The sequence below is a fragment of the Oncorhynchus tshawytscha genome, linkage group LG16 (genome assembly GCF_018296145.1).
Source record: "Oncorhynchus tshawytscha isolate Ot180627B linkage group LG16, Otsh_v2.0, whole genome shotgun sequence".
NCBI lineage: Eukaryota > Metazoa > Chordata > Actinopteri > Salmoniformes > Salmonidae > Oncorhynchus > Oncorhynchus tshawytscha.
In genome coordinates this window covers 80,557,632-80,573,593 of record NC_056444.1, presented here as the reverse complement: position 1 = coordinate 80,573,593, position 15,962 = coordinate 80,557,632, and the positions used below count along the sequence as shown (strand labels likewise).

Sequence of the window (15,962 nt, the reverse complement as noted above, 5' to 3'; positions counted from 1 at the left end):
TAGACTTATTTTTCCATTCCGTTTCATCATTTCATCTGTTGGAACCCTCTGCCCTTGTTCTTTTATTTTTTTCATTGGCTGTATGCAATTGTGATGCATGAAATGGGTTTTTCTGATCTTTCTGAACCAGCCATGTCATCCCATCTACAACAGATGTTCTCAGTCATGTTGTCTCACGTCAGCCACCTGTAACAGCGAGTAAAATGCCGCTCTGGTTTTCCCGTCAGACTTTCATTACGCATATTAATTACAATGGAAATGTTGTGAGTTTTTAAGATCTCAGTTTGTAGTGCCATAGATAGAGATGTATGATGTAGTCACCGCGATGTAACGTTGTTTTTCTGTTTCATCATTGACATAGAAGGGAAACGAGATTAAATTGAGTTTGACAGGCGCATCAGTACGGAATCATCAGAGGAGCTGGTCTAATGTCAAAATACATCAGTTCCTTCTCGTGTCTGTCAATCAAAAGTTTAGGACAGGGGTTCTTTCCCTCTCTCCATGTGTTTAAGGCAGTATACATTACGGCAGGGATAGCAGGGTAGGACTGTAGCAGTGTGTTTCCCCCCTCCTTGTTTGGGAGATGATAGCTGATTGACATGGCCTTGGGGGGAGGGGACCAATGTGATCTGTGTCTGAGTGATGTGGAGGAGAGGCTATGTCTGTCTGACCTCTCTCTCTCAGCCTGCTTCCTCCAACTTATTTTGGGAACTATAATTATCATGATGTGTTCCCCCCTTAAGGGGTTGTTGTCTACCTTTGGCAGGCAGGAGGAGAGGAACAACTCACCCCAAAAAGTTTGAGAAACTCTTTCTGTCTTAACTTTATCTCCTCGGATATAAACTTCCATCTGCACTCACAAATTCAGTTTCTATTAAATGTCAAATCAATTAAACGTTACATTCATCAGTGGGTCTTTATGTGCATAGCTCCACTTCATTTAAACATCATATTCATGGTGATTACAGAAGGCTGTTTCAGACTTATTCATTTTATTTTCTTATTATTTTCAAAGAATGTAATTAGCGTTCATTCACTCAAAAAAACAAACATGAAATTCTCTTGATAGGATCATTTATTTTTGTATTTGTTTCTATCCCCCCTTAAATGCTCTTCTGAAACATTTTCCCATGTCCGTTCACTCAAACATTCATCTCAAGGGTGTTATGTGAACCTCTCTGGCTATGATTGATTTAATTATCAGTGTTGCTTAATGCGTACTGAGGTTTAAATGGCCTGTATCACTGATGTGGAAACCAAACACACAGTCAGACTTTTAATAGTCCAGCTCTCAGGCATCTTAAAGGGACGATTTGGGATTGATTGGTACAGTCGTTCCTCAATTAAAAGTTTTGAGATTATGCCGCGGCACTTAGAGGTTATTTGTGGTTTAGTACGGTACCCTGCATCACTGCTTCATTGCTCCAGACCACCACAAGGGGGAGTTAGAGCACTGATTACACTTTTGGGTCCCAAGGCGCTAATGTGTCTCTAACTGACAATGAATGGGCGACATAAACCAAATCGAAACTGATAATTGTACATGACATCAAAATTGAATTTCAATAAACTGAATTATGAGGATGAAGACGGTGATTGAATTTCAATGAACTGAATGATGAGGATGAAGAAGGTGATTGAATTTAGAACAATAGTGTAAGAATTGGTCTTCCTCTGTCCTGCACGCGCACACCCAGGGAAATACACTTTTTTTTTTACTACTCATCAGTATTACTTACTAAAACTGTTGTTACACTAAGGTTTTTATTGTAAGAGAAACTAAAATGTTCAATTATATTCCATGATATTCTTAAGATACATGTGTTGACTGAATATTAGCAGGAAGTGATGTCTGCTAAATAATCAAGTTGAAGACAGTCATATAGCCTCGCCACCTACATAAAGCTGAGTGACTCAGTCATATAGCCTCGGCACCTACATAAAGCTGAGTGACTCAGTCATTCATGGCTTTGGGTCAAAATAAATAAGTACCACCATTCTTTCTGATAGTCATTTATAAAGACATTTTATGGTTATCCTGACCTGGATGCAATGTATTATAGTCTCTAAAAGGAAAAATATTACCACTGTCTCTTGCGCATGTCAAGACAGCGCTGCTCTGAGACAAGCAATCTCATAAATCAATGAGATTTTTATTTTCACTGAATCTCCGTGTGGTTATTGGTTAGACTACAATTAGGGTGTGGAAATGTTAGGATTATTTTGCTCTTACTGTAGTACTGTAACCTACTCCCGACCGGTCACATTGTACAGCGCCATTATGGGCTATTGTACAGCGCCATTAAGACAATAGATACTTTGTGAAAGGAAGGAAGAACCACTGTACATCAAATTTTGGAGTTTTTAATGACTGATATATTAGACTATCTATTACTAAAGAATATAACTTGTAAAATGCCTCATGAGCTTAGTTCAGCTGTCTTACTCCATCACAACCAAAAATATGTTGTCTCTAGCCACATCCCTCAACTGTTTATCAAACAAACAGCCACATTGTTTGAATCCCAGATTGGCCAATTCAATTCGAAAGACTCCAGTCATTCTAATGACGCTTTCTGACACACACACTAACCCACACACACTAACCCATACACACTAACCCATACACACACACTCACTAACACACTCACACTAACCAATACACACATACTAACACTCTCACTAACATTCTCACAATAACCAATACACACTAACACATATACTAACACACTCACTAACACACTCACTAGCACACATACTAACACACTCACTAACACACACACACTAACCAATACACACTAAAACGCTCACTAACACACTCACTAACACACACACACGAATCCACTCACTAACACACTAACACACACACTAACACACACTCACACACTAACCCATACACACTAACACACACACTAACACACTCACTAAAACACTCACTAACACACACTCACTAACACACTAACCCATACACACTAACACACACACTAACACACTCACTAACACACTAACACACACTCACTAACACACACACACTAACACACTAACCCATACACACTAACACACTAACCCATACACACTAACACACACACTAACACACTCACTAACACACTAACACACACACACTCACTAACACACACACACTAACACACTAACCCATACACACTAACACGCATACTAACACACTCACTAACACACCAACACACACCAACACACCAACACACACACTAACACACCAACACACCCTAACACATTCACACTCACTAACACACACACACTAACACGCCAACACACACTAACACACATACTAACACACACTCACTAACACACAAACACACACACCAACACACACACTAACACATACACACTCACTAACACACATACTAACACACTCACTAACAGACTCACTAACACACCAAGACATACACACTCACTAACACACATACTAACACATTCACTAACACACTCACTACCACACATACTAACACACTAACACATACACACTCACTAACACACACACACACTAACACACCAACACACACACTAACACACTCACTAACACACACACACACTAACACACCAACACACACACCTTCCTCATCTCTGGGTGTGTTTTTGTTTTTCAGGACGATCAAGGCAGAGGTGTACGACTGGGACAGAGACGGCAGGTTAGGAGACTACACACCCAGAATAATGTTTCCTTCAGATTATGTTCCAGACGGGGAACGATTTATACATGCTACAGTATGACATGTGTTATGTTCCTCGTTATGTTTTACAAGATTAAGCACTTTCTCAACCCTCAACCTAAAAGCCTTCATACTCATACTCCCTATCTTTAATTATGTCAACTGCCAACTCAATACACCATGAAGACAACCTCTTAGCATCAGCCACCCGGAACCTCATTCCTATTCACACAATGATAGTGGTTAAAACCATCATTTACAGTGATATACTTCTTTATTTTTACAACACTGCTATATGTTTCAGTAGCTTCATTCCTATACTATTGAGACATTTTACACAATACATCCCATTATACTTCAACACCCTCCCAGGAGGGAATGGCTATTTAGTTGTGGTTGTTGTTGTTGTTGTTTATTTTACCTTCCAGCCATGACTTCATCGGTGAATTCACCACCAGCTACCGAGACCTGTCCCGAGGCCAGAGCCAGTTTAATGTGTACGAGGTGAGTGGAGATGGAGGGAGCACTCATCCTATTGTGTTCACACTAAAAACGTTATGTCTCCCACGGGCATACACTTAAAAAACAGACCGCAGGTCCTTGTAGGCTGGAAGTAGAAAATAAACACAATCTTACCCAGTCAGGAGATGTACAGTACGTTACTACAATATTAGCATTAGCGCTAGTGTCTACTCAACCTTATTTCTAGTATTAGCATAACTTCCCCCTTGTGCCCACAGAGTTTGGCTATGGTAATAGCCTACTTGGACAGCATAGTGGATGAGAATTAGAAGGAGATGGAAAGATACAGTGCGGGGCTAGAGGGCCAGACCTTGATTAGACTTCTCCCTGCATGGATATTAGGCCTACTCCCTGGCCCCCTGTGTCTGCGTCCCAAACAGCACCATGTTACCAATGCAGTGCACTACTTTTATTGGCCCAGGTCAAAAGTAGCATCTTATTGTAGCCAATAAGGGGTGCCATTTGGGACACAGCCAGGGACTACACTGAAGTGGATATAAGAACGTTAGTCCCTGGCCCAGTTTCTGACTGGTCCCGTACGTTAGCAACTCAATTAAGTCATGGACCTGGCTTTAGTTAGGGAGAGATGGAGGGAGGTAAGGAGAGATGGAGGGAGAGGGGAGAGAGGTAGGGAGAGATGGAGAGAGGTAGGGAGAGATAGAGATAGGGAGGGAGAGATGGAGAGAGAGGGAGGGAGAGATGGAGAGATGTAAGGAGAGATAGAGATAGGGAGGGAGAGATGGAGAGAGGTAAGTAGAGATAGAGATAGGGAGGGAGAGATGGAGAGAGAGTGAGGGAGGGAGAGATGGAGAGAGGTGAGGAAAGATGGAGAGAGAGGGGCAAGGAGAAGGGGAGTTAGGGAGGGAGCGAGGGAGCGAGGGAGTGAGGGAGGGAATATATGTTAGGAGACCTGTGTTGTATGATATGATACAGTATATTAAGTCTGTAGGGGGAGATGATTAGTGAAGCCTGGGTCTTTACCAGGCCAGGAGGAGAACCATGACACTATGACAGAGAGGATAGAGAGGCCTGGGGGGGAAGAGATGGGAAGGCTACCGTTGACTTGATATTCAGCACAGTTCACCAAACACTTGCACATTGTGTGAATGTTAAATCAAATTTGATTTGTCACTTGCTTCGTAAACAACAAGTATCGACTAACAGTGAAAACAAAAAAATTGAAAATAAATAAATGCACAATGAGTAACGATAACTTGGCTGTAGTTGATGTGCAGGGGTATAAGGCTGTAGTCTGTGTGCAGGGGTATAAGGCTGTAGTCTATGTGCAGGGGTATAAGGCTGTAGTCGGTGTGCAGGGGTATAAGGCTGTAGTCTATGTGCAGGGGTATAAGGCTGTAGTCGATGTGCAGGGGTATAAGGCTGTAGTCTATATGCAGGGGTATAAGGCTGTAGTCGGTGTGCAGGGGTATAAGGCTGTAGTCGGTGTGCAGGGGTATAAGGCTGTAGTCTATGTGCAGGGGTATAAGGCTGTAGTCGGTGTGCAGGGGTATAAGGCTGTAATTGGCTGTAGTCGGTGTGCAGGGGTATAAGGCTGTAGTCGATGTGCAGGGGTATAAGGCTGTAGTCTATGTGCAGGGGTATAAGGCTGTAGTCGGTGTGCAGGGGTATAAGGTAGTCGGTGCATTGGCTGTAGTCCGTGTGCAGGGGTATAAGGCTGTAGTTGATGTGCAGGGGTATAAGGCTGTAGTCTATGTGCAGGGGTATAAGGCTGTAGTCGATGTGCAGGGGTATAAGGCTGTAGTCTGATGTGCAGGGGTATAAGGCTGTAGTCTATGTGCAGGGGTATAAGGCTGTAGTCTATGTGCAGGGGTATAAGGCTGTAGTTGGTATGCAGGGGTATAAGGCTGTAGTCGGTGTGCAGGGGTATAAGGCTGTAGTCGGTGTGCAGGGGTATAAGGCTGTAGTCGGTGTGCAGGGGTATAAGGCTGTAGTTGATGTGCAGGGGTATAAGGCTGTAGTTGATGTGCAGGGGTATAAGGTAATGGCTGTAGTCTATGTGCAGGGGTATAAGGCTGTAGTCGGTGTGCAGGGGTATAAGGCTGTAGTCGATGTGCAGGGGTATAAGGCTGTAGTCTATGTGCAGGGGTATAAGGCTGTAGTCTATGTGCAGGGGTATAAGGCTGTAGTCGGTGTGCAGGGGTATAAGGCTGTAGTCGGTGTGCAGGGGTATAAGGCTGTAGTTGATGTGCAGGGGTATAAGGCTGTAGTCTATGTGCAGGGGTATAAGGCTGTAGTTGGTGTGCAGGGGTATAAGGCTGTAGTTGATGTGCAGGGGTATAAGGCTGTAGTTGATGTGCAGGGGTATAAGGCTGTAGTTGATGTGCAGGGGTATAAGGCTGTAGTTGGTGTGCAGGGGTATAAGGCTGTAGTCGGTGTGCAGGGGTATAAGGCTATAGTTGATGTGCAGGGGTATAAGGCTGTAGTCTATGTGCAGTGGTATAAGGCTGTAGTTGGTGTGCAGGGGTATAAGGCTGTAGTCTATGTGCAGGGGTATAAGGCTGTAGTTGGTGTACAGGGGTATAATGTAATTCAGACCCTTTTACTTTTCCATATTTTGTTTGCCTTACCTTGCCCCCCCCCCATCAATCTACAGACAATACCCCATAATGACAAAGCAAAAAAAAGGTTTTTCAAAATGTTTGATTATTATATATTTTTTTAACACTGAAATATCACATGTACATAATCAATCAATCAATCAAATCAGCCGATGTCACGAAGTGCTGTACAGAAACCCCGCCTAAAACCCCAAACAGCAAGAAATGCAGATGTAGAAGCACGGTGGCTAGGAAAAACTCCCTAGAAAGGCCAAAACCTAGGAAGAAACCAGGTTCTGAGGGGTGGCCAGTCCTCTTCTGGCTGTGCCAGGTGGAGATTATAACAGAACATTGCCAAGATGTTCAAATGTTCATAGATGACCAGCAGGGTCAGATAATAATAATCACAGTGGTTGTAGAGGGTGAAACAGGTCAGCACCTCAGGAGTAAATATCTGTTGAACTTTCATAGCTGATCATTTAGGGTATCTTTACCGCACCTGCTGTCTCTAGGGAGTTGAAAACAGCAGGTCTGGGACAGGTAGCACGTCCGGTGAACAGGTCAGGGTTCCATAGCTGCAGGCAGAACAGTTGAAACTGGAGCAGCAGCACGACCAGGTGGACTGGGAACAGCAAGGAGTCATCAGACCAGGTAGTCCTGAGGCGTGGTCCAAGGGCTCAGGTCCTCTGAGAGAGAAAGAGAGAGAGAAAAAGAGAGATAGAATTAGAGAGAGCATACTTAAATTTAAAATTTTTATTTTTTTATTTTACCTTTATTTAACTAGGCAAGTCAGTTAAGAACAAATTCTTATTTTCAATGATGCCCTAGGAACAGTGGGTTAACTGCCTGTTCAGGGGCAGAAAGACAGATTTGTACCTTGTCAGCTCGGGGATTTGAACTTGCAACCTTCCGGTTACTAGTCCAACGCTCTAACAACGCTACAAGCTTGACATGTCTACATTTAGGGAGTTTCTCCCATTCTTCTCCGCAGATCCTCCACAGATCCAGCTATTTACAGGTCTCTCCAGAGATGTTAGATCGAGTTCAAGTCCGGGCTCTGACTGGGCCACTCAAGGACATTCAGAGACTTGTCCCGAAGCCACTCTTGCGTTGTCTTGGCTGTGTGCTTAGTCGTTGTTCTGTTGGAAGGCGAACCTTCGCCCCAGTCTGAGGTCCTGAGCACTCTGGAGCAGGTTTTCATCAAGGGTCTCTCTATACTTTGCTCCATTCATCTTTCCCTTGATCCTGACTAGTCTCCCAGTCCCTGCATCTTAAAATAATCCCCACAACATGATGCTGCCACCACCATGCTTCACCGTAGGGATGGTGCCAGGTTTCTTCCAGACGTGACGCTTGGCATTCAGGCCAAAGAGTTCAATCTTGGTTTTGTTGGATGTCTGAAAACCTGTTTTTGCTTTGTCATGGTGGGGTATTGTGATGTCATGATGGGGTATTGTGTGTAGATAGTTGAGAAATGTGTTTTATTTTACAAAATGTGGAAAAAGTCAAGGGGTCTGAATACTTTCCAAAGGAACTGTAAACAAAAGTATGTGGACACCTCTTAAATTAGTGGATTTAGCTATTCCAGCCACAACCATTGCTGACAAGTGTGTAAAATCAAGCACACAGCTATGCAATCTCCATAGACAAATATTGGCAGTAGAATGGCCTTACTGAAGAGTTCAGTGACAAGATGTCAGTTTGTAAAATGTCTGCCCTGCTAGAGCTGCCCCGGTCAACTGTAAGTGCTGGTATTGTTAAGTGGAAGCGTCTCATAGCAACACCGGTTCAGCCGCAAAGTGGTAGGCCACACAATCTCACAGAACGGGGCCACCAAGTGCTGAAGCTTGTAAAAATTGTCTGTCCTCAGTTGCAACACTCACTACTGAGTTCCAGACTGCGTCTGGAAGCAACATCAACACATTAACTGTTCATCTGGAGCTTAATGAAATGGGTTTCCATGGCCAGGCAGCCGCACACAAGCCTAAGATCACTATGCGCGATGCCAAGCGTTGGCTGGAGTGGTGTAAAGCTCGCTGCCATTGGACTCTGGAACAGTGGAAATGCGTTCTCTGGAGTGATGAATCACGCTTCAACATCTGGCAGTCCGACGGACTAATCTGGGTTTGGCGGATGCCAGGAGAACTCTACCTACCCAAATGCAGAGTGTCTACTCTAAAGGTGGAGGAGAAATAATGGTTTGTGCTGTTTTTCATGGTCAGGGCTAGGCCCCTTAGTTCCATTGGGAAATTTCCCAAGGGAAATCTTAAAGCTACAGCATACAATGATATTGTAGTCGATTTTGTGCTTCCAACTTTGTGGCAACAGGTTGGGGAAGGCCCTTTCCTGTTTCAGAATGACAATCCCCGGGTGCACATGGCAACGTCCACACAGAAATGGTTTGTCGAGATTGTTGTGGAAGACCTCAACGCCATCGATTACCTTTGGGATGAATTGGAACGCTGACTGCGAGCCAGGCCTAATTGCCCAATATCAGTGCCCATCCTAACTAATGCTCTTGTGGCTTCATGGAGCATGTCCCCTGCAGCAATGTTCCAAAATCTAGTGGAAAGTCTTCCCAGAAGAGTGGAGGCTGTTATAGCAGCAACGTGGGGACTAACTCCATTTTAATGCCTAGGATTTTGGAATGAGATGTTCGACGAGCAGGTGGTCATGTAGTGTATGTACATATAGGTAGGGGTAAAATGACTAGGCAGCAAGATAAGTTACTAACAGTAACAGCAGTGTATGTGATGAGTCAAAATAATTAGTGCAAAAAGGTTAAATGCAGATAGTCCGGGTAGCTATTTGGTTAACTATTGTGGGTAGACTTGGTGCATCAGAACCGCTTGCCATGCGGTAGCAAAGAGGACAGTCTGAATTCTTTGTGAATTTGTTGGGCCTTCCTCTGACACCACCTAGTATAGAGGTCCTAGATGGCAGGGAGCTCGGCCCCACTGATATACTGGACCATACTCACTACCCCTTGTAGCGCCTTGCGGTCAGATGCCAAGCAGTTGCTACAGTATACCAAGCAGTGATGCAGCCAGTCAAGATGGTGCCGCTGTTGAACTTTCTGAGGATCTGAGGGCCCATGACAAATCTTTTCAGCCTCCTGAGGGGGAAGAGGCGTTGTTGTGCCTTCTTCATGACTGTGTTGGTGTGTGTGGACCTTGTTTATCCCTTAGTGAAGTGGAACTTGAAGCTCTCGACCTGCTCCACTACAGCCCCGTCGATGGAGATGGGGGAGTGCTTGGCCATCCGTTTCCTGTAGTGCACGATCAGCTCCGTTGTATTGCTGATGTTGAGGGAGAGGTTGTTGTCCTGGCACCACACTGCCAGGTCACTGACCTCCTCCCTATATGCTGTCTCATCGTCGTCGGTGATCAGGCCTACCACCGTTGTGTCATCAGCAAATTTAATGATGGTGTTGAAGTCGTGCCCAGCCACGCAGTCGTGGGTGAACAGGGAGGACAGAAGGGGACTAAGCACGCACCCCTGAGAGGCTCCTGTGTTGAGGGTCAGCGTGGCGGATGTGTTGTTGCCTACCCTCACCACCTGGGGGTGGTCTGTCAGGAAGTCCAGGATACAGTTGCAGAGGGATGTGTTCAGTCCCAGGGTCCTGAGCTTAGTGATGAGCATGGAGGGCACTATGGTGTTGAACGCTGAGCTGTAGTCAATGAACAGCATTCTCGCGTAGGTGTTCCTTTTGTCCATGTGGGAAAGGACAGTGTGGAGTGCAATAGAGATTACATCATCTGTGGATCTTTTGGGGCGGTAGGCAAATTGGAGTAGGTCCAGAGTGTCTGGGATGATGGTGTTGATGTGAGCCATGATCAGCCTTTCAAAGCATTTCATGGTCATTTAGACAGGTTACCTTAGCATTCTTGGGCACAGGAACTATGGTGTACTGCTTGAAACATGTAGGTATTACAGATTGGGTCAGGGAAAGGTTGAAAATGTCAGTGAAGACACTTGCCAGCTGGTCACTCGCATGAGTACATGTCCTGGTAATCCTTCTGGCCCAGCGGGCTCGTGAATTTTGACCTGTTTAAAGGTCTTACTCACATCGGCTGCGAAGAGCGTGATCACACAGTCTTCCGGAACAGCTGGTGTTCTCATGCATGGTTCAGTGTTGCTTGCCTCGAAGCGAACATAGAAGGCATATAGCTCATCTGGTAGGCTGGCGTCACTGGGCTGTTTGCGGCTGGGTTTACCTTTGTAATCCGTGATAGTTTGTAAGCCCTGCCACATCTGACAAGCATCAGAGCCGGTGTAGTAGGATTCAATCTTAGCCCTGTATTGATGGTTTGCCTGTTTGATGGCTCGTCGGAGGTCTTAGAGGGATTTCTTATAAGTGTCTGAAAGAGTATCCTGCTCCTTGAAAACGGCAGCTCTAGCCTTTAGCTCAGTGTGGATGTTGTCAGTAACCCATGGCTTCTGGTTGGGATATTTACGTACGGTTACCGTGGGGATGAAAATGATGGTGGAGACATTCTGTCCAAAAAAAATGGCTGCTATCCACTGTAGCACCATATGTGTGTGTATGTGTCTATATGTGTGTGTTTCTGTGTGTGTGTGTGTGTTTATGTGTGTACATGTGTGTTTGTGTGTGTACGTGTGTTACTGCATGCATACCCTGTGTATTTGTATGTGTGTGTTTGTTTGTGTACGTTTGTGTGCGTGTGTGTGTGTTTGTGTATCCTGTAGAATGAGCTCTAGGGTTAGATGTTTCATTACAACCTTGATCATTTTACTACCAGCTCCTGCATTCATACACGTTTTCCTGTGGCCTCTAGCCCTGAATACGCTCCACCTGAACCTGTGTGTGTGTGTGTGTGTGTGTGTGTGTGTGTGTGTGTGTGTGTGCGTGCGTGCGTGCGTGCGTGCGTGCGTGCGTGCGTGCGTGTGCTTGCGCGCGTGCCTTTGTGTACTAAAATGTTTATATTGGCATGTGCTGTTCCGAAATACAAACCACGGTGGATTGTATTCCATAGTTATGAGGCGTGGATACACATGTACGTAAATACACCCAGGGTAGACCCCAATGGAAAGACTGGAATAATCTATATTGGACATATACTGTACCACACCACTTCAGGCCTTATTGCTTAACTGGCCCATGGGAATGAAGACATTTGACAGGGTTTTTATGTTGACAAATCTATGATATCAAGCTCGTATTGTGGTTGTTGAATCCTAGGTGGTGAACGCCAAGAAGAAGATCAAGAAGAAGAGGTACATCAATTCTGGGACGGTGAGTCTGTCAAAAAACCTCCAGGTTAAAATATAGAACATCGCTTCCTTCCTGGCGCAACTGTATATTCCTTCCCCATCTGTTTGTTGTTGTGTTCATAAATTAGTTTGTGGTTAGTGGATTGCAATAAAAAAAAGAGTGGTTGTCTCTTCTGAATCCATTCCTGGATACTTAACAAGATACTGTACTTTAGATACGTTTTGTTTCGTTATAGTTTAGAGTCTAGAGACAATTAACAAATACCACTATACCACTAGAGATGAAAGAAGTTGTAACGACCTCAAACAAAGTGAACCGGTCAGATTACTCTGTCCTCTGTTGTCCTATCAGTCAGTCATCATTCTGTTGTCCTATCAGTCAGTTATGATTCTGGTGTCCTATCAGTCAGTTATCAGTCTGTTGTATCAGTAAGTTATCAGCCCGTTATCAGCCGGGTGTCATATCAGTCAGTTATCAGTCTGTTGTCCTATCAGTCAGTTATTCGTCTGTTGTCCTATCAGCCAGTTATCAGTATGTTGTCCTATCAGCCAGTTATCAGTCTGTTGTCCTATCAGTCAGTTTTCAGTCTGGTGTCCTATCAGTCAGTTATCAGTCGGGTGTCATATCAGTCAGTTATCAGTATGTTGTCCTATCAGCCAGTTATCAGTCTGTTGTCCTACCAGCCAGTTATCAGTATGTTGTCCTATCAGCCAGTTATCAGTCTGTTGTCCTATCAGCCAGTTATCAGTCTGTTGTCCTATCAGCCAGTTATCAGTATGTTGTCCTATCAGTCAGTTATCAGTATGTTGTCCTATCAGTCGGTTATCAGTATGTTGTCCTATCAGTCAGTTATCAGTATGCTGTCCTATCAGTCAGTTATCAGTCAGTTATCAGTATGCTGTCCTATCAGTCAGTTATCAGCCAGTTATCAGTATGTTGTCCTATCGGTCTGTTAACAGTCTGTTGTCCTGTCGGTCTGTTGTCATATCAGTCAGTTATTCGTCTGTTGTCCTGTCAGTCAGTTATCAGTAGGTTGTCCTGTCAGTCAGTTATCAGTCTGTTGTCCTATCAGTCAGTTATCAGTATGTTGTCCTATCCGTCAGTTATCAGCCAGGTATCAGTATGTTGTCCTATCAGTCAGTTATCAGCCAGGTATCAGTATGTTGTCCTATCAGTCAGTTATCAGTCTGTTGTCCTATCAGCCAGTTATCAGTCTGTTGTCCTATCAGTCAGTTATCAGTCTGTTGTCCTATCAGCCAGTTATCAGTCTGTTGTCCTATCAGCCAGTTATCAGTATGTTGTCCTATCAGTCAGTTATCAGTCTGTTGTCCTATCAGCCAGTTATCAGTCTGGTGTCCTATCAGCCAGTTATCAGTATGTTGTCCTATCAGCCAGTTATCAGTATGTTGTCCTATCAGCCAGTTATCAGTCTGTTGTCCTATCAGCCAGTTATCAGTATGTTGTCCTATCAGCCAGTTATCAGTCTGTTGTCCATCCATCAGTTATCAGTCTGGTGTCCTATCAGCCAGTTATCAGTCTGTTGTCCTATCAGTCAGTTATCAGTCTGGTGTCCTATCAGTCAGTTATCAGTCTGTTGTCTTATCAGTCAGTTATCAGTCTGTTGTCCTATCAGTCAGTTATCAGTCTGGTGTCCTATCAGTCAGTTATCAGTCTGTTGTCCCATCTATCAGTTATCAGTCTGGTGTCCTATCAGTCAGTTATCAGTCTGTTGTCCTATCAGTCAGTTATCAGTCTGGTGTCCTATCAGTCAGTTATCAGTCTGTTGTCCTATCTATCAGTTATCAGTCTGGTGTCCTATCAGTCAGTTATCAGTCTGTTGTCCTATCAGTGACTGAGTGGCTGCCATGCCGAGTCAGTGACTGATATTTAGGAGGAAGTCAGTGCATTGTTATTATTGCCTGGGCCCAAACACACAAACACACACACACACTTTGGCATGCTGAGCTTCAATACGATGACGGTGACTAGATAATTAAAATCAGAGAGGGAGACATCCATCATGTCGCTCTCATCACACCTCAGTGAGATGGATCTGTGTGTGTGTGTTAGTGTGTCTGTGCGTGCGTGCGTGCGTGCGTGTGCGTGTGTGCGTGCGTGTGTGTGATTGAGATGGATCAATGTTCTAATACTAATATGCCGCTCTGATGTCAAACAAACTCATTTTACCGAGATGAATCCCTCTTGGGAAGCGGGTTGGTGCATGCTGGTTGGTTAACCCGGGGGGGCCTGGAGGCAGGGGGCTAACGGTTAATGTGTTTAAATTGGTAATTGGTCAATTGTGATTGTTTTGATTACAGATGTGGTGAGTAATTATGATTCAATTGGAGAATACATTGCATTTGTGACTTTGTGTTGATTACCTAAGTGTTGAATATACATGTTTGGTAACTGCTTTGAATATTCTCTCTACCCAGGTGACCATGCTGTCGTTCGCGGTGGAGTCAGAACACACATTCCTCGACTACATTAAAGGAGGGTGAGCTGGTTCAGAAGTTTACATTACAGTATTTCAATATACAGAAACAATGACAACTTTTAAAAATAGCCTCTAAAGTCTCTGATCTTGATGTTGCGTCTGAAAAAGGGAACCCTGCAGCTGAAGAGCGGAGGTCAAGACAACGTCCGCTGTAGCCCAATCTGAGAGTTGATCGATCCTATCGCTTCGTGTTTACATTTGATTTATAGAAATACCCGTTGAAGACTTTAGTGAGCAAAGATGAGATTTGTCCTTTTATCAAGACACAACCATGTGACCAGGTCCAATTGACAGTCAGGCAGGGTTATTGAATGATAAAAGGGTCAAGAAAAAGACACGTTTATATGACCCTAGATGAAAACGACACGTTTATATGACCCTAGATGAAAACGACACATTTATATGACCCTAGATGAAAACGACACGTTTATATGACCCTAGATGAAAACGACACGTTTATATGACCCTAGATGAAAACGACACATTTATATGACCCTAGATGAAAACGACACATTTATATGACCCTAGATGAAAACTACACATTTATATGACCCTAGATGAAAACGACACATTTATATGACCCTAGATGAAAACGACACATTTATATGACCCTAGATGAAAACGACACGTTTATATGACCCTAGATGAAAACGACACGTTTATATGACCCTAGATGAAAACGACACGTTTATATGACCCTAGATGAAAACGACACGTTTATATGACCCTAGATGAAAACGACACGTGATTATGACCCTAGATGAAAACGACACGTTTATATGACCCTAGATGAAAATGACACGTTTATATGACCCTAGATGAAGCCTACTACCATTTTCAGGATGTATTTTTTTGGTTGCGTCTCAACTGGCTACCCTAATCCCTATGTAGCGCCACGGGTCAAAAGTGTCTCTCCGACTGTTCTGTTGGGGCTGTAGACAAGTTTCAGCTTGTCCTCTGAGGTCTCTTGACGGTTACATGATAACAGTGATAAGATCTGCCTGTCAGACAACACCATATTCACTTTATAGCACACTACACCCTATGAGGCCTGGTCAAAAGTAGTGCACTACATCCTGTGGGTCCTGGTCAAAAGTAGTGCACTACATAGGGAATAGGGTGCCATTTGGGAAGCGAGCAACTGTAATGCTTGCTCTGCCTATCTGTCAGACAGAGATTCACTATGACAGTTATATTACAGTCTACCTGCTACTACAGTCTACCTGCTATTATTACCACCAGTCTACCTGCTACTACAGTCTACCTGCTATTATTACCACCAGTCTACCTGCTATTATTACCACCAGTCTACCTGTTATTACAGTCTACCTGCTATTACAGTCTACCTGCTATTATTACCACCAGTCTACCTGTTATTACAGTCTACCTGCTATTATTAACACCAGTCTACCTGCTATTACAGTCTACCTGCTATTACAGTCTACCTGCTAGTCTACCTGTTA

The 15,962-nt window shown here is 44.0% G+C and overlaps 1 protein-coding gene across 1 annotated transcript in view; it reads left to right on the top strand.

The window, feature by feature from the left end:
* The window catches only part of LOC112215247 (copine-8), a 220,199-nt gene that overhangs the window by 158,429 nt on the left and 45,808 nt on the right, over positions 1-15,962 (top strand). The window contains exons 11-14 of the mRNA XM_042299746.1: positions 3,624-3,665; positions 4,115-4,190; positions 11,970-12,023; positions 14,438-14,499. Of these exons, the coding sequence (XP_042155680.1) occupies positions 3,624-3,665; positions 4,115-4,190; positions 11,970-12,023; positions 14,438-14,499 (234 nt within the window). The remainder of the gene's footprint in view (positions 1-3,623; positions 3,666-4,114; positions 4,191-11,969; positions 12,024-14,437; positions 14,500-15,962) is intronic.